Source organism: Rhamphochromis sp. 'chilingali', assembly GCF_963969265.1.
Source record: "Rhamphochromis sp. 'chilingali' genome assembly, chromosome: 8".
In the NCBI taxonomy this organism is placed as follows: domain Eukaryota; kingdom Metazoa; phylum Chordata; class Actinopteri; order Cichliformes; family Cichlidae; genus Rhamphochromis; species Rhamphochromis sp. 'chilingali'.
The window spans coordinates 33,301,687-33,325,802 of NC_137935.1; the positions used below are offsets into that span (position 1 = coordinate 33,301,687).

Genomic DNA, 24,116 nt, shown 5'->3' on the forward strand with positions numbered 1-24,116 from the left:
CTCTATACCCAGGTACCCTCGCCCCCAGAGGGGGAAACGGCACCCAGACCCAAGAGATGTTACCCTTCCCTCCGGGGTGGAGGCAGGCAGACCGTCCCAGGCTCCGCAGCAGCAGGGAGGCCAATCGGACAGCCAACATCTCCTCCCAGCCCCCCCGTCCCGATGGCTAGCAGAGGACGAGGGTGTGTGAAGACCCCATACCTCCCTCCTCCCGCTCATGTGTAGTGTTGCTGCGTGTTGCTCTAAAGTGCATTTAAAACAAGGGAGAGCATGGTGCTGCTGCCAGAGAGCAGCAGATGTTAGCACGGCCCCTCCCGAGAACCCTCAATGTCTACACGGATTTAAAGTTGAGAGGTGGGCACCGGCGCCAGAGGTAGGTTTGAATACACAAACCGTCCACTGGACGCCGTTAACGTGCCCACCCTCAAGGCCCTATATATATGTGTGTGTTATGAGAGTGTAAATAATGTGGATGTCTAAGTTGTGAGATAAAATTGAGGCACAGGTGGCCAGAAGAGGACGGGGGGGGGGGGGGGGAATGTCTCCCCTGCAACCTGGTGACACACCCGCACCCCAAGGCCCTACCTGTGTGGGTGGGTGTGGTGGAGCAGGAAGTGGGAGGTAACTCGCGGATTCTTCAACTAACCGCTGCGGCACACCTGCACCAGGGCAAACCTCTGCCTACGCCACTCCTGCTTTACAGGTGAAAATAGAGCAACAGGACCGCTAGTCTTTGATTTTATTTTTTTTCTGCTGTGTTTTACTTGCATCTATTTGAAAGACTGAGTGTAAACACAAAAAATATATATTTTTATGTGCTGGAATGTGCAGAAAATAAGTTTAAATGTTAAACTAATTTCTTCCAGTCTGAGAATGTTGCATATAATTAAATTTTTGCTTGATGCATAAAGTTAAAAGATTAAAACTAATAAAGCAAGTTTTAAAAAGAGACTTTTCCATTTGATTACATTTTGTATGATGGATTATGCAGAAAAAGTAGAATTGGGCTGAAAGATCTATCGCTTTATCACCTATTCAGGTTGTAAATCGTGTTTTTAAAAAGTAACTAAGTAACTAAGTAATTAATTACTTTTGAAAATAAGTAATCAGTAAAGTAACGGGATTACTTTTTTGGGGAAATAATCTGTAATTAGTTACTGATTACTTTTTTCAAGTAACCTGACCAACACTGCTCATTTCTGGTACCTCCCTGCAGTATAGAGTATGGTGAGTATGCAGCAGCACGACCCCAGCACAGAACAGAGTAGGCATCAATGACAACAGACATGACACTAAGTCAGATTACAGTATCGATGAAGAAGATGGGCTGACAGATGCAAAGCAGCTTCCAATGTGAAATTGCAGCTTGAGCTTTGAGCTAATGTGGGATGACTTTGAGAGCAGCTGATCAGCTGGGGCAGCATCTGAGCTTCACTTTGGGACACTGACTATGCTAAATGTATTTTATGATTCTGCAGTATGCACAGATAGAGTACATCTGTTACCGTGTACCATGTAGTTAATCCACTGTGATGTTTCTAATGCTCCTTGTATTAAATTCAATTCAGTTTTATTAATGTGCTACCAAATCACAGCAACAGCTGCCTCAAGGTGCTTTATATTTTAAAGTAAAGACCCTACAGTATTAGAGATAAACCACAACAATCAAACAACCCCCTTTGATCAAGCACTTGCGATGGTGGGAAGGAAAAACTTCCTTTTAACAGAAAAAAACCCTCAGCAGCACCAGGCTCAGGGAGGGGCATCCATCGGTTAGGGGTGAGGGGCAATCTGCAAGATGAGAGATATTATCTCAGGAATCTGCTGAGGGCACATCTCTAATATCACTTACATTTTTTGTTGGGACGTCTTTTTGACTTAGAAAAAACAAACTGCAGTACCCTCCCCCAAATCTATAGTACCCTTCTTCTTCTATAGTACCCTTCTGATTCTGATTCTGATTCTTCTTCTTCTTCTTCTTCTTCTTCTTCTTCTTCTTCTTCTTCTTCTTCTTCTTCACCCTCATTAAACATTTTCAAACAAAAATTTCAAGTGAAATGCAACTGAAATATATAAAATCAAATGGTAATTTATTCATATAATTAATCATGAATGTATACCAGTCAAGTAAATTTCACCTGACCAAACTGCCTTAAATTTAACATTTAAAATTGCAATTATGTAACAAAATTACATAGAAAATTACACACGTAATTAAATGAAAGTTAGCTTTTTGGACAAAAGATCTTTTGGTACAGATTTCCTATAAGACACACATACGTGTGAGAGCATGTGCACTGAAAAGCCACACCTGTATGTCACCTGAGTCCATGTCCTGAGGTCAATGCATTTCCGAGGAAACTTTGACCTCTCTGGGCTTCATTTGCTTGTTCCAGGGTCACGCATAACTAACAAGGGAAGGTCATCGGTGTGGAATGTCACCTAAGGAAGGTAGATTTCTGCATCCCAATAATGGTATATGATGGAATTCTACTCTTAACATAGTCAAAGTAGGGATTTAGTCTGAAGCTAAAACCAGACGGAGAGAAAATCAGGCAGAGACCGCAACTGTTTCTCGACATTTTTACATCAGGAGGAGGGACGGGAAAAGATGAAGATAAGTTGAAAGAAGCAAAAAAAAGGGCTGTTTTAATCTTTTGATCCTTTCACCTCCTATCAGCTCTGGTATCAAACAAATTACCCAGAACGCACCCCTGCACACATCAGTCTCATTACGCATCTCCCTCTACTCAGAGACACTGGGTAAATAGCACTGTCTGTAGGGAGACGAAGAATCAACAACATAATGAGACTACTGATGATGAGCTCGGTGTTGCGCGGATGCGCGTGTGTGTACATGTGGTTTAAGTGCCTTACTTGGAATTTACTTGCCTTTGAATTTGCCCTGACTCAAAAGAGCTGCTATAGACTTGAGAAACACTGAAAAGAAATGTTACGCGGCGAAAAACCTTTAATTTATTCCGAAGTTGTTTATCAGTTGCAATAAAGCCATGTGCAGAATTGCATAAGAAATCCAGGCAGACTGAGATCTTGGTTTTGATGGAAACCATTATCCCAGCTGCCTAAGCCTGGATTTAACTGGTGGATTCCTGCATTACAGCATCATATTTTTGACAGTGGAAGAGACATGAGTTATGTTTTGGATGTGACAGAGAAGCAAACAGTGCAACATTTTAAAATGCCTCAAAAATGAATAAGGATTAGATGATTTTCGTCAGCCGAAGTGAATCAAATGTTTCCAGATTTCCATAAATTCACCTTTCCGTTGCCCTTGTTCTGTCCCTCTACCTGCAACAACATCTGTCTTTTAAAAGTCAAAACTATTGTGTATTGTTCACTTATACAAGTGAGCCGTTGTTCATGTGACGCAGTAACAAGGGGATGTCGATGTCAGCACCAACAGCATGGCAACCAATCATTATGTCTGGCCAACATGACTGGCCAAAAGTGAAAGGTCAGAGGTTAGGGAACAGTCGCCATTAAAAGAGCCCCCTCTGTCAACACATTTGTATATAGCAGGAAGGGTCAGAGCAGTTCCCATCAGTACTAACATCAGTTTGCCATGTTGTGATGAATTGTGCACATGGTAATCGTATGGAGAGAAATGAAAGGAAATGGAATCATGGTGATGGAAGTGAAACACAGTACACTTTAGATGTTTTAGACCTTACCATTTCCATTTTGCCCAGTGCCGTATACATGTACAAGTAATAATTTGTAACATATTGGGCAATTTTAATTTTTCAGGTTTTTTTTTCCAGATGTACCTGCTCCGTCAGCGTCATTTTGCCCTAAAAGTTGTGCTTGAATGATACTTGTTGTTCAGTTTACTTGCTGCTGCAGAAAGCAAGTGACCATGTCCTACAGTCATCATGAGATTTAGTCAACCTCCCTGATGTGAGCAAATGGGTAAACCAAACCAGGCTTCATTTACCAGTTTCAATAAAACTAAGTGCATATGTGGTACCACATATAGCTAAAAGCCAACTTTTGTCTGTAGTTGCTTGACAGAGGGTTGCAGTGATGTGGTTGTGGTTCATTTAAATCTTTATTGTAGTGCCATCACTTCCACCTCATTTCTGTATTCCCACTACTTGGCACTAATGCCAAAGGGAGCCATGTGTATGTCACCAACATGTCAGTGTTTAGAATCTGGGAAGAAATTAATATAATATTGAGATATAGACCAGGTATACTCTGGACCAGTGGAATAGAATGGATGGATATACATTCATCAGGCATAACATTCTGACCACCTGCCTAATATTGTGTTGTTCCCCCTTATGGAGCCAAAACAGCCCTGACCCATCGAAACACTCCTGTGGTATCTGGCACCAAGATGTTAGCAACATATCCTTTAAATTGGGAGATCGGGCCTTTGTGGATTGGATTTGTTCGTCTTGAACATCCCGCAGATGCTTGAATAGGTTAAGCTCTGGGGAATTTGGGGGCCAAGTTAACCCCTCAAACTCCTCAAATCATTCCGGAACAATTATGCTTCATCCTGCTGAAAGAGGCCACAACCACCACGGAATACGCTTTCCATGAAAGGCACCAGTGCTTAGGTAGGTGGTATCTGTCACGTGTAACATCTACATGGATTGCAGGACCCAAGATTTCCCCACAGAACATTGCCCACTGCCTCTGTTGGCTTGCCTTCAATCCCATAGTGCATCCTGGTGCCAGGTATTCCACAGGTAAGTAACACACACGTAATAAAAAGGAAATGTGATTCATCAGAGAAGCTCACCTTCTTCCATTGCTCTGTGGTCCAGTTCTGATGCCCACATGCCCATTTTTGGTGCTCTCAGTGGTGGACAGCGGTCAGCATGGACTGTCTTCTGAGCGTATGCTGTATTCTGACACCTTTTTATCAGAACTAGCATTAACATTTTCATCTACAGTAGCTCATGATCAGTGATTATGATCCTCAATGATCCTTGACTGTCTCTGTCCCTGATTCATCCACCACTCAACCAATCAGTTCCGTCCACCACTTTTAAACAGATACTGGCCACTGCAGACCTGGAAACCCCCACAAGAGCTGCAGTTTTGGAGATCTTACCCATTTGTCTATTCATTACAATTTGGCCCTTTTCTTATTCCTTCAAATACTTACCCTAGCCCATTTTTCTGCTTCTAACATCAACTTTGAAGACAAAAAGTCCACTTGCTACCTGATGTATCCCACCTAATAACAATACTATGATGGAGAGATAATCAGTGCTATTCAGTTAACCTGTCAGTTCTCATGGGACTCTGCTTGGTTATTGTACTTGATATCTGGGACTTTTTCACTTTGTATTTCAGTTTAGGTGAGTTCATACATGTTGCCAGTTCATACACGGAAACTGTGGGAAAGTAAAATAACCTTCTGCCTAAAGATTAAGAGAATTGACTGAAAGGTAAATAAGTAGTAACTCATACTTATCTGATTAAATATTCATTTTACATCCATATCCATACTTTTAATGCTAATTTGTTTACTTTAGTTTCATCTTGTGCATGTGTGTATTGTGTGTATTTTTTCCTTGCTGATTGCCTCCTTTCTAAAACCACAGGTTACAAGTTGATGCTGTATCTTTCAAAAGACTTCCCATTAGATTTTGGAAGCTACCTGCGGGGATTTGCTCCAGCACAGCTGCCGCAGGTGTTGGAACACAGGTGTCAGAACTGTGTAAAGCATGCTAGGTTCTTCTACGCCAATTTTATTTCTTTATTGATCCATCTTTGTGCCTCTGTGTCTGTTAGCACAAAGCAAGAACCATACATTTATCCTAAATATCTTCATGCTGTGTATTATAACACTTCCCCATAATTGGAATATTGGATCCAATCCAGAGAAAAATGTATTCCAAAAGGGGTGTGAACATATTTTGGACCCTATAATATACTTTGATTGAGCGGCAGCAGCTCTTATATTTCAGGTTTTTTTGTATTGCTTAAGAATATTGTTTCTCACAGACAGCCATATCCATCAAGCCAGCAAATGAAAGTAAGTGATGGCATAAAGCAGACTCCCAGAGTACATGATTGAAATGTGTCTAACAACACTTTGAAGCGAAGGCCAGCTCTCCATGTAGACCGACAGGCAACTGGCGGAGAGCTCAAGTGAGGACAGACCACTGAGAGTCGGGCTGAGGGTGGTAGACAGGGATGGAGGGGAGAGGGGGAAGGAGGGAGCGAAAGTGATAACCTTGTCTCTCGTTCATTGCTGTCTACTCAGTGATTTAATTTGGTCGCGCCGTCACACCTGAGCTAAAGCTCATCCATCACAGGTACTGCAAGATCCCTTCATCGCTCCTCTTCCCTCCATCCATCCTTCTACTTTCTCTTTCTCTCCTGCTTCTCTTTTCTTTCAAGGCTCCATCAATTGCTCACCATCTCTCTCCATGGCTGTCCCAAATATGCTTTTCTCCGTGTCATTCTTTGAGTAACTGCCCCTGCAGCCATCTCTTTGTCTCTGCTTGGAAACTGATGGCTCTCCTGGGGTTTCTTGGTTATGATAATGCAATGCAATGATAAAGGGTTGTTTATAAAATTTGAATATGGCCACTAATGAAATGAAATAAAACTTAAGCTTTTCTTAACAGCACACACGCAAGTTGGTACACTCAGTTAATACATGTGCAATGCACAATTAGTGAAACCACCAAAATTGTAGTGATCCTTGCTGAACAGTGGATAAATGCCCCAAATGGTATCTTAAAAATTAAACTGGTCCTAGTTAGTGTGGACATTTAGCTAGTACTGGGTTGTAGCTGCTTTTGCCTTACAGATTCAACAAGGTGCTGGAAATTTTCCTCAAAGATTCTGGTTCATATTGACATGATAGCGTCACACAACTGCTGCAGATTTGTCAACTACAAATCTATGATGCAAATCTCCTGTTCAAACACATCCTAAAGGTGCTCTGTTGAATTGAGATCTGGTGACTGTGGAGGCCAGTAGCCTACTGTGAACTTGCTGCCATGTTCAAGAAACCAGTTTGGGATGATTAAGCTTGAAACAGTCTCACTATTCTTCTGCTGCTCATTGGATGTTTTCTATTTCAACCCATTCTGTATTCAAACTAGAAATGATTTTGTGTGAAATTTCGAGTGGATCAGCAGTTTCTGAAATACTCAGACCAGACCATCTGGTACAACAACCATCACACCTTCAAAGTGTCTTAAAATCGCTTTCTTTTCCTATTTCGGTGCTTTGCATTAATGAGTGGCTGCCATGTGATTGGCAGATTACATGTGTGCTTTAATGAGCAGTTGAACAGGTGTACCCGGTGAGTGTATGTTGAACTAACAACTTAAAATGTCTAGTAGGTACACTATGTGTTTATCATGTAAATATAGGGAGCATTTAAGAGTATTTACTGAGTAGATTAAGCTTCTTTTTTTTTTTTTAACTTAATGGCAAAAGCCAGTAAAATTTTAAAAGAGAGACTCTCTGATTTAAATTTATGTGTGGATACAAGCAGTCCAAATGAATCTTGAAATTTTCTGAGGTGCACAGATGGGTAGAGGATCAACTGCTAATGTTTAGTGATGATGTCAAAGCTGTGCTTAAAGCTCTGACACCAAATGACTTTGTTGGCCTTGCCAGCATTTTTGGTTACTATACATTTAAAACTTTTAAGAAAAGAAGTGTATTGTAAATTTCCCTGCAGGTATATGTAAACACCTTTATGTCAAAAGCTGCAAGGTTGGCCAAATTCTTCCCTGCATTTTTGCCAGTGCAGCATATTTACAACAAAACCTTTGCTTTGCTCAAGCAGAGCCCCTCTGGCGTGTCTCTACTGCATGTTGTGCTTACACAGGTTCACCTCGAAGCATTTTGGTACAGTCCACAGAGCACCCAGTGGGTGTTCTGGCTCAGCCTGGGCCAAACTAATCAACGCATCCAACAGGGGACATGGGACCCCTCCCCTGTGCTGATAGACCACAGGAATACCCAGCACACCCGAGTTCGGCCAAGTGGGCACGAGTCACACACTCACGCACGCTGCATGAACATGCTCAAATACTGCTGCTTTACACAAGCACCCAGTGTCAAAGTCACTTTTTGCTGTTTGTAGCTTCTAAAAGGGTTTTACAGCAAGACAGCAGCTAATGAAAGGTCCTCACAGGTAGAGTAAGAGCAGTGTTCATCTGTTTGCTGGCTTACTGTTTCTCACAGAAGTGCCATCAATTTCTCAGTGGACTGGTTACTATGACAATTGTGACACACTAATGTGTGGCCACATCAGGAGTAGTACTTGTTAAAAGAAAGAGAGATTTGTCACCGAAGTGAACTATGTGTAATGAGGTAGTTGCACCCCCCAGCCTCCGGGTGGCGCATTGTTCAGTGAGACAGAATAGCGAGGTCATAGGTCCTCCTCTCCAATATGGCAGAAGCGAGGCAAAGAGAAACTTCACCAGTCGTCTCTGTCTCATCATTTCCCTGTTTTGCAGGTTTGTAACCGGTAAAACTATAGTAAAACGGTTGTAAAATATTGATAAGAAACATAGCTAAATGTGGGGGTATAAATCAGCGGGTAAACGCTGTTATTGGTTACGTTTTATGAAGTAGAAGGACTGAAAAAATGCCAAAGCCCAGCCAGCCGCGGGCGCCATTTTGGTTTCCTTTCGTCACTTATTTCGGGTCGTTTAGCTGAATAAGCTCCTTTTTGTGTCCTGATATTGTTAATCTGCTGTTGGCAGTGAAAAACGACTGTTTACTGGTTCTGAAAAGTGATTTTGAGAATGTTAAAGCTAAAGCTAAGCCTGTCGACATACACATGACTCTTTCATGTATTTGTGAGCCACTAAGCTAAATTGGTTTAAGACCAAGCACTGGTATGTTGGTTAAAACAATCAGAATACATAGGTATTTGGGTTAAGAGTTAAAGAGAGGTAAAATGTATTTGAACATGCATTTCATATTGTTTTGAATTGTCATTCAGAGAGAATAACCGAGTAAATGATTTGAAGGTCACTACACGTGAAGTATTCTTGTTTCCCATGTAAAGATCGTGGTATTGCAGCTTGAACACACAGATGGTTTTACTGTTATTTCTGTTGTATATAGAGAATGGTGATGCTGCAAATTAAAAGTACATGTGATTATATAAATAAATATGGCAGAAGCGAGGCAAAGAGAAACTTCACCAGTCGTCTCTGTCTCATCATTTCCCTGTTTTGCAGGAACATTTAATCTGTTTTACCGGCCCAAACTCTGGGTCGGTTACACAATGGCTTGGCCTCACAAAAGTGACTGGAGTGCTGTTGTGTGTGAGGTTGAACACTGAGAGTGCTGCCCTTGGAAAACAGCAGCAAACACAGTTACAGAAATATGGTAAACGCACAGTCAGACTTCCACTGCTTCAGAGGCCATTACACCAACTGCATTCATTTCCAACCTCTTACGGTGTGTTCACACCGAACGCGATGGACGCGAATAAAACGCCCCAAACGCCCCTAATTTGACGCGTGTACATTCGCGTCTCAACGCGTGTCCAAGAAAAATCCATCGCTCGTGAACCAGAAATGTGGGAGGAATGTGGGAGGGAGTTGTGCCAGACCGGTATCTTTGCAAGATGGCAGCTATCGAGCTAGCGCTTGAAGAGAGAGTCTCCCTTCTCTATGTACTGTGGAGAGCAGAGCAGCAGCGTAAAAGACGTCCTTGCCGTACCTGGGTCCATCAGGTCCTCCAGAGGCATGAGCAGTTTGGTGAGTTTCACCACTTGCTCCAGGAGCTGCGCCTGGATGACGGCCGATTCCAGCGCTATCACCGTCGGCCAGTTTGAGGACCTGCTTTCCCTCGTCGGTCCCAGCATCGCCCGCCTAGACACCAACTACAGACGCTCAATCCCACCTGCAGAGCGCCTGTCCGTCTGCCTGAGGTTAGTAAAACTATTTAATACGGTAGTCCTTTATTGATATCTGTGCTAATATGCTAATCCATCCAGTTATACACTGCTAACATGGATGTGCTATGCTAACAGTGAATGCTGTCTGTGTTTACTGAAAGCAAACTGTGGTACAGAGACGACTCTTTATAATATTTCTAGTGATACTCACGGTGTGTTCACACCGAACGCGATGGACGCGAATAGAGCGTCAGGTTTACATGTAAAGTCAATGGAAAGGCGCGATGACGCGCGATTGCGGGTCCCGCGAAAATTCGGAAGCAGATTTGCGTCGCGAAAACGCCAAAACGCGTGAAACGCGCGTCAGTGTAGCGCGTCTGGCGCGTTTGACTCGCGAATAAAACCACGCGCGTGAGTTTTTGTGTTGCATTTTGTGCATACGCGCGTTTCGCGTCTACCGCTCGAGTTGGAAAAATCTGAACTCCAGCGTCAAATCGCGCCGCGACAACCAATCAGGAGCCTGGTGACGTGGCTGTTACCTAGGTCAAAGGGGCAGATCCAGCCAAAGCCTTTCATACTTCAATGGAGGGGAAGGCTAATCAATGCGGTAGCAAACAACTCGGAGCTGTACAACACCAGCTGCTTTCAGTACCGAGACAGGAATAAAAAGGACCGAGCTTGGAGGAAGATATGTGAAGAGATCGGGCAACCTGGTAAGTTCATTCATTTCTCTTTTGAAAGTTTTCACTGACCCAGGGAAGCAGCACAAAAGCTAGCAAGCCACCGCTATTTTCCCACTGACGTACAAATACCGTTCTGCTTTTATGCATGTTGTCATTTAGGAATATATTTTATTGTTTATTAATAAACAGCACACAGTGGTCCCGCTGTTCATCCGTCACTGCTTTGCTTTTTCGCTGATTTTTTTATTGCACAGTACAGCATTGCATTCTGCAGCCTGATTGACAAATCTCCTGCGCTTGCCAAATTTATCACGTTTGGTTTTGATAACCATCGCGTCCAATAGAAAAAAACAGCACAAAAACACCCATAACTATGAGCCTCATTCGGAAATAGACACCTGCACCGTGAGGGAAAAAGGCGCACGAAAGTGGCGGGCAGATGAAGACAAACCGCGGCATAATAATACTTTTACGTTTTGCAATCTACAAAGGTTTGCACTTTGAGAATCAATTGTGAGAACTGTGACCAGGGGCTAGTTATTCTGAGAACCCCTGCAATAAATGAGGGACCACTGTCTACTCTACGATTATTATATCCAACCTGTTAACATTTAATACTGTATTGATAGAACCAACTGATTCTGCAGCAGAGCATCCCCAGTCCCTGAGCTCCTGCTGCTGCACCCACAGATATGTACAGCAAGCACTGATACCTTTTTAGTCGGTGGGATTCCCTTGTGATCACCTTTACTAAATATCTACAACCAATCTGATTATATCCTGTTATTGTTTTTTTTCTTTTCAATGTTGAAATTAAAATCTAGTAGCAGTCTTCTCATTTCTTTGTGTTTTGTGCTGTTTTACAGGCCCACAGAGGAGGACGGCTCCGAGGCAGATGAGGGACGGGTCCCAGGACGGTCCATCGGCGGTGGAGCTGGCCATCCTGGAGTCCCTGAAGAGGCCACACCAGTCTCCAATGGAGCATTTCCTCCTCAGCCTTGTTCCTGCTCTGGAGAGCAGCTGGTCCTTTTTATTCCTGTCTCTCTGTAAATTCTTATATTTTATATATTTATGTTTAATGTTTTTCTGTTTGAGACTTTTAATATTATTTCAAATAAATGTTTATAATGACTAATGTCTCAGTTCTACTACACAGCAAATGTTGGCACACGACTTGACACATGTAGAATTTATTTCATATTATACTAATGACAAAATATACTGATACAGTGGGATGCAGAAGTTTGGGCAACCTTGTTAATAGACATTATTTTCCTGTATAAATTGTTGGTTGTTACAATAAAAAATGTCAGTTAAATATCATACAGGAGACACACACAGTGATATTTGAGAAGTGAAAAGAAGTTTACTGGATTTACAGAAAGTGTGCAATAATTGTTTAAACAAAATCAAGCAGGTGCATCAATTTGGGCACCACAAAAAAGAAATGAAATGAATATTTAGTGTATATCAATGTGTGTGTCTCCTATATGATATATGGGGTGCCTTTGTCTGGATGTGCTTCCCATCCAGAGCTGCACAGCACAGAGGAAAGTTCCAGCGCTCCTGGAATCCCTCTGTGATGGAGCGCCAGTCTCCAGGTGAAGGCACAGCCATGAAGTCGTCCACTAGACAGTCCCAGATGGACGTCGCTGCCTTGGGGGTGATCTGGCTCACCGTGGACACACCGACTCTGAAACTGAACGCGATGGTCCTGAAGGAGTCCCCGGTGACAAGGAACCTGGACAAAATTGTTCAAAATCAGTATTATGTGTACTGCAGTTACAAAATACATTATTCAAATTCCAAAATACTTTTGTGATGTCAGATTTAAATCACAAAACATGAATCTTACATAAAACCTTTTGTAATTATAAGGATAATTACAAAATGTATATTAGATAATATCTAAAACAGTTGTGTTTTGTTTTAACTTTAACATATCATAATTTGATTGGTAGCAACTTTCACAACTACAGTGAGCCAATCACTCACAATTCCTAAACATGTCAATCAGGTAGGAATGAAGTAAGACATTAATAGAAATAAAGAGTTGTGTGTTGACATGTAGCCCTTTCCTTGCTTAAATCATTAATATTTTTGAAAAATTAATCTGTGATAAGACAGCTTATCAAGATAGAACCATGTAACTAGAGATGAACCAAACTGTTCACAGTTTTATCTAACTCTGTTTCAATAAAGGCTGTGACCCCTGCTATAGAGTCTGACAGCTGCAGGGATTATATACAAATATTCAACTATCCCAGAATTAAACCAGGTCTAAATAAAAAGGAGTGAGTATCACTACAAGGTTAACTCAGTGGTCCTAATGCTACAGTTTGATATCAGCAAACACCGAGCGCATACATTGATGTGACACCACAGCCATGCTATCATTCAAACACTGATAACAGCATAAATCGAATTAAATCGGGACTTGATGAGACCTTCTGAGTATCACTAGAAATATTATAAAGAGTCGTCTGTACCACAGTTTGCTTTCAGTAAACACCGACAGCATTCACTGTTAGCATAGCACATCCATGTTAGCAGTGTATAACTGGATGGATTAGCATATTAGCACAGGTATCAATAAAGGACTACCGTATTAAATAGTTTTACTAACCTCAGGCAGACGGACAGGCGCTCTGCAGGTGGGATTGAGCGTCTGTAGTTGGTGTCTAGGCGGGCGATGCTGGGACCGACGAGGGAAAGCAGGTCCTCAAACTGGCCGACGGTGATAGCGCTGGAATCGGCCGTCATCCAGGCGCAGCTCCTGGAGCAAGTGGTGAAACTCACCAAACTGCTCATGCCTCTGGAGGACCTGATGGACCCAGGTACGGCAAGGACGTCTTTTACGCTGCTGCTCTGCTCTCCACAGTACATAGATAAGGGAGACTCTCTCTTCAAGCGCTAGCTCGATAGCTGCCATCTTGCAAAGATACCGGTCTGGCACAACTCCCTCCCACATTCCTCCCACATTTCCGGTTCACGCGCGTCAAAATATCATATTTTGACGCGCGATGGATTTTTCTTGGACACGCGTTGAGACGCGAATGTACACGCGTCAAATTAGGGGCGTTTGGGGCGTTGCCTAACCTTCACTGAAGTCTTTGACTGAAAATGAACAGACAAAGCAACTGTGAAAGTGAGCCTCTGCTGTGCATCAGGGGGAAGTGATTCAGCTCACATGTATCTCAGTTCAGCTAAGAGTGCCACGTGTCTCTTAAGTCTTTAGTGATGCAAGCATACCTGCACGTGCACACAATCAGCAAACGCAAACAAACACCACATATTATTGGAAATTATTGGAAAGTGTACAGTGAAAACACTGAAACATTTTTCCTGTGGTTGCAGGTTTATTATGAGAAAGCTGGATATTAAATATGTCTGTTTTGAAGTTATTGTTCGAAATTGTTACAGTGTAATACAGTGCCGAAAAATACCAGGGATATTTTTATTTTCCGTATTGATCAGATCTCTTTTTTTTTTAAAGTCATGCATCAGACATTTCTTCTAAATCTTTAAAGAGTCTAAAGAGTGTTTTAAAGTTGAATTTAAGTGAAGTCAGTGGGGTGTTTTGAGCTTAATGAAAAAATCAGCATGCTAACATGCAGTGTTAATTTGATGATATTTAGCAGGTGTAATGTTAGCTACACTCAGGGTTTCTGCCAGAAAAGTTGTTAACCCTTACAACTTTGACCAGCACAGGAGGCAATTTAATGTTGCACTCAATTAATGTAGCGCTGTCAGTCCCCTATTTCGCTAATTGTGAGGCACAGATGGGACAGTGGATAAGCATGAAGTACACAAGACAGGGAGAAACCAAGGCATTTATTTCCCATTTCACTTTACTCCAGCACTAACCCACAGTTAGCATTGTTCACATATAGCAACAAATGATCTACCGTACTGTTATTTGCAGTTACCATACATACATAAGGAGAAATTTTAAAGTTGTAAAAGTGGTTCTTTACTCATTGCTTTATTTCAGACTGTTTGCATAATTGCCAAACAGCAACAGTAAGCTAGTAAAAAAATAGTTGTGATTAGAGGTTTACATCCATTCATCATGGGCATGAATGTCACGGTCATTTGGAGATCTTAATGACTTCTTTGAACTGTCGCATGATTGTCCAGCATACATCTTTAGTGACTCCTCTGACAACACAAGTGTGCAAAGGTGTGAATTTATTTTGGAGCCAAGCCCAAAATTACAATGAAATCTCTGCCTTCACGTACATCTGAGTGTATGTAAACTTGTATATGATGCAGGTATTGCATGGAGTTTAAATGATTTGTGCAAAACTAAGACTTATAATTTATGCAAACAGCTACAGTGATCTAATAATGCTCAGGCCAAATGGTGGGGCCAAAGGCGCCACAGAGGTGGCCCAGTGTCCCACTTGGAAAACACCTGACACGCTCTTACTCTGTAATATTACACACTGCCTCTTCTGTTTCAGGAAGGCTTGCTAGCATAGAGAGAGACAGTCTCCAAGGATGTGAACTTGAAAGAACGTAAACATGCAAACATGAACTAAACAAAAAAAAATATGAATGTATTGGGCCACAGTTCTTAAAGTCAAGCAGGTACAAAAGTTTGTGAAAGAATGAAAAAGCGCACTGATTTAGTATTGTTCAGGACGTCAACATTGCAACAAGTCAGTTTGTGTCCCTTCCTCTTTCCTAAAGAATTTAAGAAGCACAGCAGCTCAGGTATGATGTGGCACACCGTGCAAAATTCTAGAGTGCTGAGGCAGTCACCAACTCTCAGTAACTGCAGAGCTCAAACCTCCTCTGACATTAACATCAGCACAAAATATGTGTGTGCCGGGAGCTTCATGACACAGGGTTCCATGGCTGAGCAACTCCTGTAACTTTTAGGTGGCCCAGTTTGTCAGTTTGTCCACATAGCGTATATCTGTAGTACGAAGTGAGATGTGAGATGAGATGCTCTAAGACTGTAGTGAGGTGCTGACATGATGCAGGATGGGGTTAGAAGATATTAGACCAGAGAGAAAAGAAAAAGGAAAACCACAGGAAAAAAGGCAGATGAAGCAGAAATGAGAAAAGTCAGACGCCACACTGTTAGCATGTTTAAAAAGTACCTGCACCAAATTTGATTATGCTCGCTGCTGATCTGTGCTGTTCTCAATGCAAAACTTACTTAACTCTCTGTGTATTAATTCCATCATGGCATGTAAAGAGAAGGATTGGTATTGATCGGATGCCTGTAAGCCACTAATCAATTCATTAACAGGTCATCTCTCCGGCCTCAGCACTGGCCTCGACACTAAGTGATTTTTAATTAGCAGATATTTTCCGGGCATGCACAACACAGCACACACCTAAGTAACTCTATGCATGTGCATTTCTGTGTGGCAGGAGCAGCGTGTGTAGGTGAGTGTGTTTGCATAAAAGTGTGTTTAAATAGAGCTGGCAGGTTACACGGTGTGCTGGCTGGCAGGATCGTGACCTGGTGGCCCCGAAGGGGAAAAAAGTTGGCAGAGAAAACTGTCTCCCTTCTCCCTGACTGGCTCATGCTTCCTATAAACAGCTCAATAAACAAAAACACAAAAAGAAAATCTGCACTGCTGTCCATTTGGGGAATTTGTTGTTTAATAAGGAGCATGTTCATTATGAAAAGAAAACACACAAAAAACCCTACTTATCTTGTGGATTCTCCACCAAGCATGACATGACAGCATCGCCAGGGCAAAAGTGTGCAGCAAATTGCAAATAATATGCTTCCTGGCTTAGCTAAAGAGACAGTTTCATCAAGAAGCCCATCCCCCCCCCCCCCAAAACATCTATAAATACAGGGAACAGAGACATCTTCAGTGGAGCATGCTGGTGGGGTCATGCTGGTTTTCTGCCATGCTTCGCCACTCACGTAAGCCGTGGCAATGGGATTTTCGGACCGGAATTAGACTCTTGTTTTCATCCAGAGGGACTGTGGGATATTTTAATAATGAAAGAAATACAGACACGTCTTTGCATTTACTCCGTTTTTTTTAAAGGTGAAGGTGAAGGGTGAGTTAAAAGAGCTGTTATAGAGAGGGGGTGAAAAAAAATTCTCATCTCAGCCCTTCCCCCTGCTGCTTCTCCCTCTCTTCTTTCCTCATTCTGCCTCTTTTTCCTCCCCTCTCAAGCTCTCTCACCCCCTGCCTTTTCCCCTTAGACGAGAACCCTAGATAACCCCGCATCACCACATCAAAGAAGAGATGAGAGGAAGATGGATAGAGGGGGCGAGAGAGGACGAGGAGGAGCGGGCCAAGCTCGGGGAGGTGGATCAACAAAGTTGGAGGTTAGAGGGAGGGAGCAGAGCAGAATTGGGGAGGGCTGAAAAAAAGTGCTGGAGAAGATGTAAACACCTGAGCAGGATTGAGATATAACCGAGAACTCTATTTATATCACACCATGTCTGTCTGAATCTCTCAGCGTGCCGTTCAGCGTGATCGCTCTTCACTGTCGCACACGCGTGTTAACGCACACGGTTCCCACGTCCACTTCTTTTTTTCTGCCTGAAAACCGAGCGAACAGTTCAATTAGCCAAAGCTGTCAGGGTGCTCCATTTCTGCGCTCTCCTCTCGCTTCAGACTCTGGGATGAAGGGAGGAGAATAAAGCAGGGACATCAAAGCTCTTATATTCAGAGAGTGCTGCACTTCACTGGTGTGTGTGTGTGTGTGTGTGTGTGTGTGTGTGTGTGTGTGTGTGTGTGTGTGTGTGTGTGTGTGTGTGTGTGTGTGTGTGTGTGTGTTTAGTTGCAAGATCAGTCACCAGCCATCCTGACCCATGTTCCACCAAGCAATAATTAAGCAAAATTCATCTGTGGGGGATTTTTACTCCCAGTGAGCTCATCCACTGGTGTTACACTTGTAAGTATAATTCATCATGTTTAAATCTTCATTCATTTGTTTTTCTCTGGTTAATTGTAATGTTGTGTACCTATGTAAATGTGGCCGGTTATTTTTAGATTTTCACTGTGCAGCCTGTGCTGGGAGCAGGTGTACAGATAACAAGCAGAGGACGGATGAGGAGGGAGAGATCAGAGAGGCAGGGAAGGGAAAAAATATCGGAGATAAGTGGGTTGACAATGATGCCGCCAAGGCTTCTTTCAGAAGAAGACGTGAGGTGGAAGGGTGCTGACCCTGGTAATGTGACCCTCACTGGGAGTGACGTGGAGAGATGAAGGGCAGGCCGAGACAGACACAGAGAAGAGAAAGTTAAAGCAACAGAGGACAAAATAATAATAGGATCTAATACAATATCCAATATGGGGATGCTGTGTGTCACACATGACTTAAATGTGAAGTAATTGATTTCCCGGCCTCTTCGTGAGAGAGCAACAAGCTCTAATTGATGCTGACCAGGGCTGGAGTGGAGCCAATTTTTAGAGCAGGAGTTTCGTCCTCACGAGGTCAGCCCAATTTCTTCTCATGTTGGAGGAAATTAGATAATTTACGCTACAGTTCAGTTCTTGCTAAGCGGTAATTTTTTTTTGCTGGTCCTTATCAATCACCTGAGTTCACTAACATGCTTGTAGGTAGTTTATTGCACGCTGCTGTTGTCTCACCACTCACTGTCCGTATCCCTTTTATCCCTTCTCCAAAATAGTCCCACATATGTTAACAGAGACATTTCAATAACGAGAGATCATTTGAACTGAACATTATTAGATTGAGTAAAACTACATTTGGTGAGTAGACTCTGATAAAGCTGCATAGCTTTGTGAAATCCAACAGCAGTAGAGGAGCTCTATCTGGATGAAGTGTAGATGTGGAGGAGCTGGGTCATATGAATGAGAGGCTGAAATGCAGAATGACAGAAGCTGATTGGCTCACAGAGAAGAAAATGATTGGGCCAGAGAGAGGACAGCAGATCTAAGTTCGACAGTGTGGGGAAGTGGAAGTAGGCTAGCTAAAGAATAGACTAGCAGCCCACACGTGAAACCAGGCAGATAGATGAGCTTCTTCATAAAGTTAATGTGATGTTGGATTGCACATGTCTGTAAGTGCAACTAATCAAGTGCATTGACTGCTAGTGGTGTGGCATTAAGTGAGATAAAAAAAAGAAAATCATGACTTCCAAAGTTGTATTATGTGTGAAAGGGTATTTTTCTACAAATGGTGCTTTGGAATCTGTTTTGTGCCAATGAAAGAAAAATGAAACAGAAGAATGTCAGGTTGTTCCCACCAATGACACATACTCATCTATTTTTCTTCCACTTTTCCAAGTTAAGGTGTTGGGAGTAGCAAAGATTTGCCAGACCAAAAGGCTACTAAGACAGCCAAGAGTCATGGTAACAGCCCCCTGTCCTCCTGCCCAAAACACCTCACCTGGCTCCTTCTGATCTTGAGGAGCAGCAGCTCTACTCTAAGAATCTTCTTAATGACCAACTCCTCGTCCTGTCTCTGAGGGAGAGCCTGGACACCCTTCAGAGGAACCGCTGTCCTTTTCCTGCTCTTTCAGGTACTAACCACAGCTTTTGGCTGTAGATGAGGGTGGGACTGGAGATCGAGGAGTAAATGGACAGCTTCGCCTTGGGCTCAGACTTTTCTTCACTGCAGCAGGCTGGTGTGTAAATATTTATATAAATAGAGAGAGAGAAAGAGAGTGCAAGAGAGACAGAGAGAACCTGAGTCACAAAATATTTGCCAGAAAACAATCATTGAAAAATGATTGTTTACTGAAGGTGAAGCTCCAAAAGTATGAAGGTTTTTAAAATCAATTACATATTAATTTGAGTTTGTGAGTTTAGATTTCTATCATATTTACTTTACTTTTTTGCATTTTATTGATTAAAAATGTATTTTGCTACTTTTTTCATTTGTCAGGGGGAATAAAATGAAATTGATGATGCAGAAGTCTCAAAGACTTACAAAACCCCATGCAACAAATATGATACGCTTGGCTTTAAGAGGTAAGAATAAACAGATTCTTGTCCTGTTTTGTACCTTCTTACCCTATTGTGAGGGTAGGCTGCATTACAGGGAACTCCTTTGGGTTCACGTGTCTCTCGTCTAAGTTGTTGTATTTTTGTAATGATTTGGTGCATCTCTAGCACCAAAGATCACAACATCTTTGGCCCGTGTACTTAAGGTAATACTGAGGCTTTGTCTTTCTGTGAGTCTCCAAAGGTATTACTGTTTAAAGTTGAATCTTAAATCCTAAAATTGTAACTCAAACCCACTCCAGCCCTGAGAATTAAAAAAAAGCCTTTATTTTGGAGTAGATTTTCTTCTCTTGTCAAAACCACCACAACACACGAGGCTGGAACCAAAAACCCAAGTGCACTGGCAACCGTGTGCGCTCCACCAGTGAGTCCAAGATTTCTCTCTTTACTAAAACATCGAGTTTGTGTAGGATTCAGTCATGGGAAGGACCGCTGCAGCTCTGCCAGGGAAAAAAGAATGTCATATTTGGAGTCCAAGTCATGCACTCGTTTCTTGTCTGTGATCAGAGTCCCAGGAAAAGATTTAGCAGTGTGTGTGTGTGTGTGTATGAAGCACAGAGAAGGTGCTGATGTGGGTGAAACAATGACAGGTTTGTTGCTTTTACACCCTTTCCCCGTGGCCTTGTAGTGGAGAATATGGCTGTGAGTTCTCACAGCTCCTGCATACTTATACACACACGCCCCCCCCCCCCCCCCCCCCCCACACACACACACACACACACACACACACACACACACACACACATGTTGAATATACAAACACGCCATAAACTGTGTAAACTGCCAAGAGGAAGATGTCATTATACTCCCTGAGGAGCTCGCAGGATGTAATTTAAAAAGATAAGAGAACAAATTAACTGCAAATTCATTATGTGTTTATATTCAGTGAGTGGGCATTATGGGAAGGCTTTTGAAAGGACTTCAAAGGACGAACGGCGGCAATGAAAAGTGTATTCTATGCAGTGTTTTCTTAGTGGATCATTTCATCTGAATGGCATTTGTTTAACCCACAGTATCAGCCAAACCCGCTCTCACATTTGTTAACATATTTTGTACATGTACGTATAGTTTTGCTCGTGTCCAGGAGAACTGTTATGATTTCTTGTTTCTAGGAGAGGCAAACAGCAAAAACCTGATCCGCTGTGGAAAATCAACAGCACGGGCGGAAAAGGGTTCAGACACCAAACAGCCCGTGTTTAGATCCATGTTTGCCCACTTCCACTTTGTTTGCTTTCTCTGCTGGGCCTGGGTAGCATAACTGTGGCGGTTGTACTTGGCTGTGGTGATACATGTAGGCATATAGAGAGCTGGGAGGTTGGGGGTAGAGAAGACAGATGTTGGGATTAAATGGGTGGGGTGGATTTTGAGCTGGGAGAGTTAAGCTGTACATGAAGAACAAAGGGTTTATGAAGGGATTTTAGGATGGCGGTTCCACATGTAATGACTCAAAGAAACAGCGTTTCTGCTCTAAAGAAACAAACCTGCAAATTAGAATGAGGGGTACTTGTAATACTTTTGATTTAGAGCAATACAATAAATAGAAAGAACCTAAACTCACATTATTTTCTTCTTTAAAGTAGTTTGGTGACACGCTGTAAAACACAGCCATTTTTAATTTCATATGGCTAATATGCATTCATATGATATGTAAATGTAACATTTACATATCATATGAATGCGTGAGTTGTACTTTTGCCCGCATTTGATATTATCTCTCCTTTAAGATGTTTTTGATTAAATGTATTTAGTGGAAACTTTATTTTGCTAAAAATGGAGACCACTGAGAGCTGTTAAAAGGAATGAAAAGTTTAAGGGTGCAACATTAAAACCCAAATATGTTCAAAGGCATTAATATTAAAGACTGTATATTAAAGATGGATGTAGCCACAAGGTCTATAAAAGGCCACCAGGGGGCAGCCAAAAGAAGAAAAATTTTATAGCAGTCTGTGAGAAAGTGACCTTATATCTAATGAGTAAATGTCTCAGTCTAGACTTATCTAATATAGCATCATGTTCATTTTGTAAATTATTGCCACATTCAGAGTAAACAATAAAGCAGAATAGAGTAAAATAGATGACGATGATACTGATGATAACCTTTTATGTCAGATATATAAAACAAACAAACATATATATACGTGGGCAAACAAAATCAACAAAATCTACATGATATGAAACAAAAACTCAATCACTAAGTCATAAATAGAGTTGTAAAAAGTATATGCATACTTATTTACAACTTTTTTACTTTTCAATCCTTACCCCAGGCTTAACATGCACACCCCTACTTCACCTCAGCACTTGTAAACAGTCACCCTGTTACGAACTTGTATGTCCATGTGTTTGTTTGTGCAGGTGTTGTGTTTTTTCTATGTTAATTTAGCTGTGCCAGGGCCCTGTTCCGATTGGTGCGTGGATATACTGCCCCGGCGTGATTGGATCCAGCTGGAGGACCCGCCCATTAAAAGGAGGCTGGAGTGCTACAGCGGGGGAGGTCCTCGCGTTTCTCCTCATCACCCAGCAGTAGTCCTGTGGTAGCCGCTGGCTGCAGTATATGCTTGAAAGTTGGGGAAGTGGAGTGGGTAGGGGTGAGCTGCCGTTTCTTTTGATCACCCGTTTTCTCCTGTTTTGAGTTAGTTAAGGAGGTCAGACTCTGTCTTTATTTTTGACTTTATTTTGGTGAGGTCAGGGGTGCGGGATTTGTGTAGGTTTGTTTTGTTTATTGTTTTGGCCTTGGCTCACCCTGAAGTGTTGACACTCCCGTTTTGGTTCTCTTTATTCACCTTGTAAATAAATCACCTCACATCTAACGGATTTGTTTCGTGTGACTGCTTGGGTCTTGGGGGGGGAAGCGAGTGCCTCGCTCATGTTATGGCCTGGCCCTAGACGGGTCATAACACCCCATACTATAGACATATTCATCTGTCATTAATTTCATATTCTTCCAAAAGTTTTTTAACTGAACAATGTGTACATTTCTTCACTTACTCCACAACTGGAAATACAAAGTACTTAACTGCTGTTTCATCACCATCCTGACACGCCAAAGTCACTTTGAAGACTGAAGCTCCCTATTAGTGGCTGTAAACCCGGTCACCTCAAAGGCAACGAGTCTTTAAGTTCATTGTATGATATACCAATCATTATGGTTATTTTTTTAAAAGAAAAAATATATATGGTAATTTCAAAAATTCCAGCCTTAAAATGATGATCCACTAAACATCAGGGTTTGTCATGCTAGTTTTCTTTCATCTTCTATATACAGTCTGTAGTTTAAGTCTCCAATATAACAAAAGGTACGTCCACTCCGAAATTGTAATAATCTGCAGTTTTATTGGTCCTTTCACATTAAATATACTTATTGAATTGAACATAAAAAATAGTTTTGCAATACAGGGCTGCCTTCATTTTAGACACTAAAATCCTCTGTGGCTTCTTAAAGAAAACAGTGGTTGTGTTTATAGAAAAACTATCCCAGTACCATAAAACAGTCCTGTTATTACTAAAATGTGCCAGAAATATGGCTAAGCTCTTGTTTTATAGCTCCATACTTAAAAATTTCAGTTGGGGATGCCTTTGAAGCTGCAGTCCACTTCATTACACAGTGTGACCATGAAAGTGATCAGCAAATTCAACTGAACTAATTAAATTCTAGCCGGATATCGTGTTGTGATCAAAATAAGCAGCAGAAAAGACAAAAAGAGAAGAAAATAATTCTTAGCCTTCATGTCCAGTGTTGCAACACCAGAAATTCATTTGGACAAAAATCACTTCGTAAAACAGATGCTTGTTAAGATGCTTCAGCCAGTGGTGCAAACCAATAAAGTTGTGTACATCTACAACAAAAAAAATATCTGCTTTTACTAGTTATAGCAGAAATGAAAGCGTTACAGTTCCTTTTTACATTTTTTTGGATGGGTGTGGGGGGATTTCATAACCCACCTAAACCACTTCATAAAGAGTTGTGTTTTTACTGGGACTGGTTGGGTGTTATTACGTGTGTCTGTGTTTGACTGTTATTGCGTGTGTGTGTGTGTGTGTGTCTGTGTTTCTGCATGATAGACCTGCAAAGATGATGAGGGGAACGTGAAACTGGAATGCTAGGTTTCACTTAATCATCTCCTGATGCTAGTGTAAACACTGAATCTGATTTGAGCTAATTGGGTTTGCAGTCAGGGTAAATAGTGTAAAAGGAAACCGCTCGCACATTCAGCAAGATCGTTCCCGACTCCCAGCCACCTCCCCCGTCTGTTCACTCATTATTCCTGCTTTTTAGCAGGATGACAAAAATGTGGAAACTGGTGCCAGGCAACCCCCGACTTACTACTGATCCTCCGTCATAAAAAAAAGGCCTTTCCTCCTTCAAAGTCATGTGTAATTTAAATAATGCTCTTAGGTTGGACTGTTTTTTCTGCTGTGGTATTTGGATAATTTGATTTTTGAGAAAAAAAAAGGACAAAGAAAGGGAAGAAGGGATGATTATATATACATATATATATATATATATATATAAATGTATATATAGATAAAGAACCGCTCAATTGATTTCCTGGCTTTAGGATCTGAGATATTTGTGGTTATGGAGCTCCCCTCCCTCCTCCACCCCTC

The 24,116-nt window shown here is 41.9% G+C and overlaps 2 protein-coding genes across 2 annotated transcripts in view; one reads left to right on the forward strand and one right to left on the reverse strand.

Moving 5' to 3' along the window:
* Window positions 1–22,316, reverse strand: part of LOC308401601 (uncharacterized protein) — a gene marked incomplete at its 3' end in the record, with an annotated part of 160,699 nt that extends 138,383 nt beyond the window's left edge. Inside the window, exon 1 of the mRNA XM_080889871.1 lies at window positions 13,175–22,316. Coding sequence (XP_080745997.1) covers window positions 13,175–13,434 — 260 coding nt within the window. The 5' untranslated portion in view covers window positions 13,435–22,316. The remainder of the gene's footprint in view (window positions 1–13,174) is intronic.
* LOC308401697 (uncharacterized protein) lies at window positions 8,336–11,679 on the forward strand. The gene is made up of 2 exons (XM_080890037.1): window positions 8,336–9,898; window positions 11,415–11,679. The coding sequence occupies exons 1-2, from the start codon at window positions 9,639–9,641 to the stop codon at window positions 11,596–11,598; spliced, it is 444 nt and encodes a 147-aa protein (XP_080746163.1). The 5' UTR covers window positions 8,336–9,638; the 3' UTR covers window positions 11,599–11,679.
* Window positions 22,317–24,116: the final 1,800 nt, after the last annotated feature.

Bases quoted from the DNA above. Each gene is read 5' to 3' on its own strand.
- LOC308401697 (XM_080890037.1), top strand. From the start codon at position 9,639: ATGTACTGTGGAGAGCAGAGCAGCAGCGTAAAAGACGTCCTTGCCGTA. The intron at 9,899-11,414 runs GTTAGTAAAACT...GCTGTTTTACAG, and splicing joins CGCCTGTCCGTCTGCCTGAG to GCCCACAGAGGAGGACGGCT.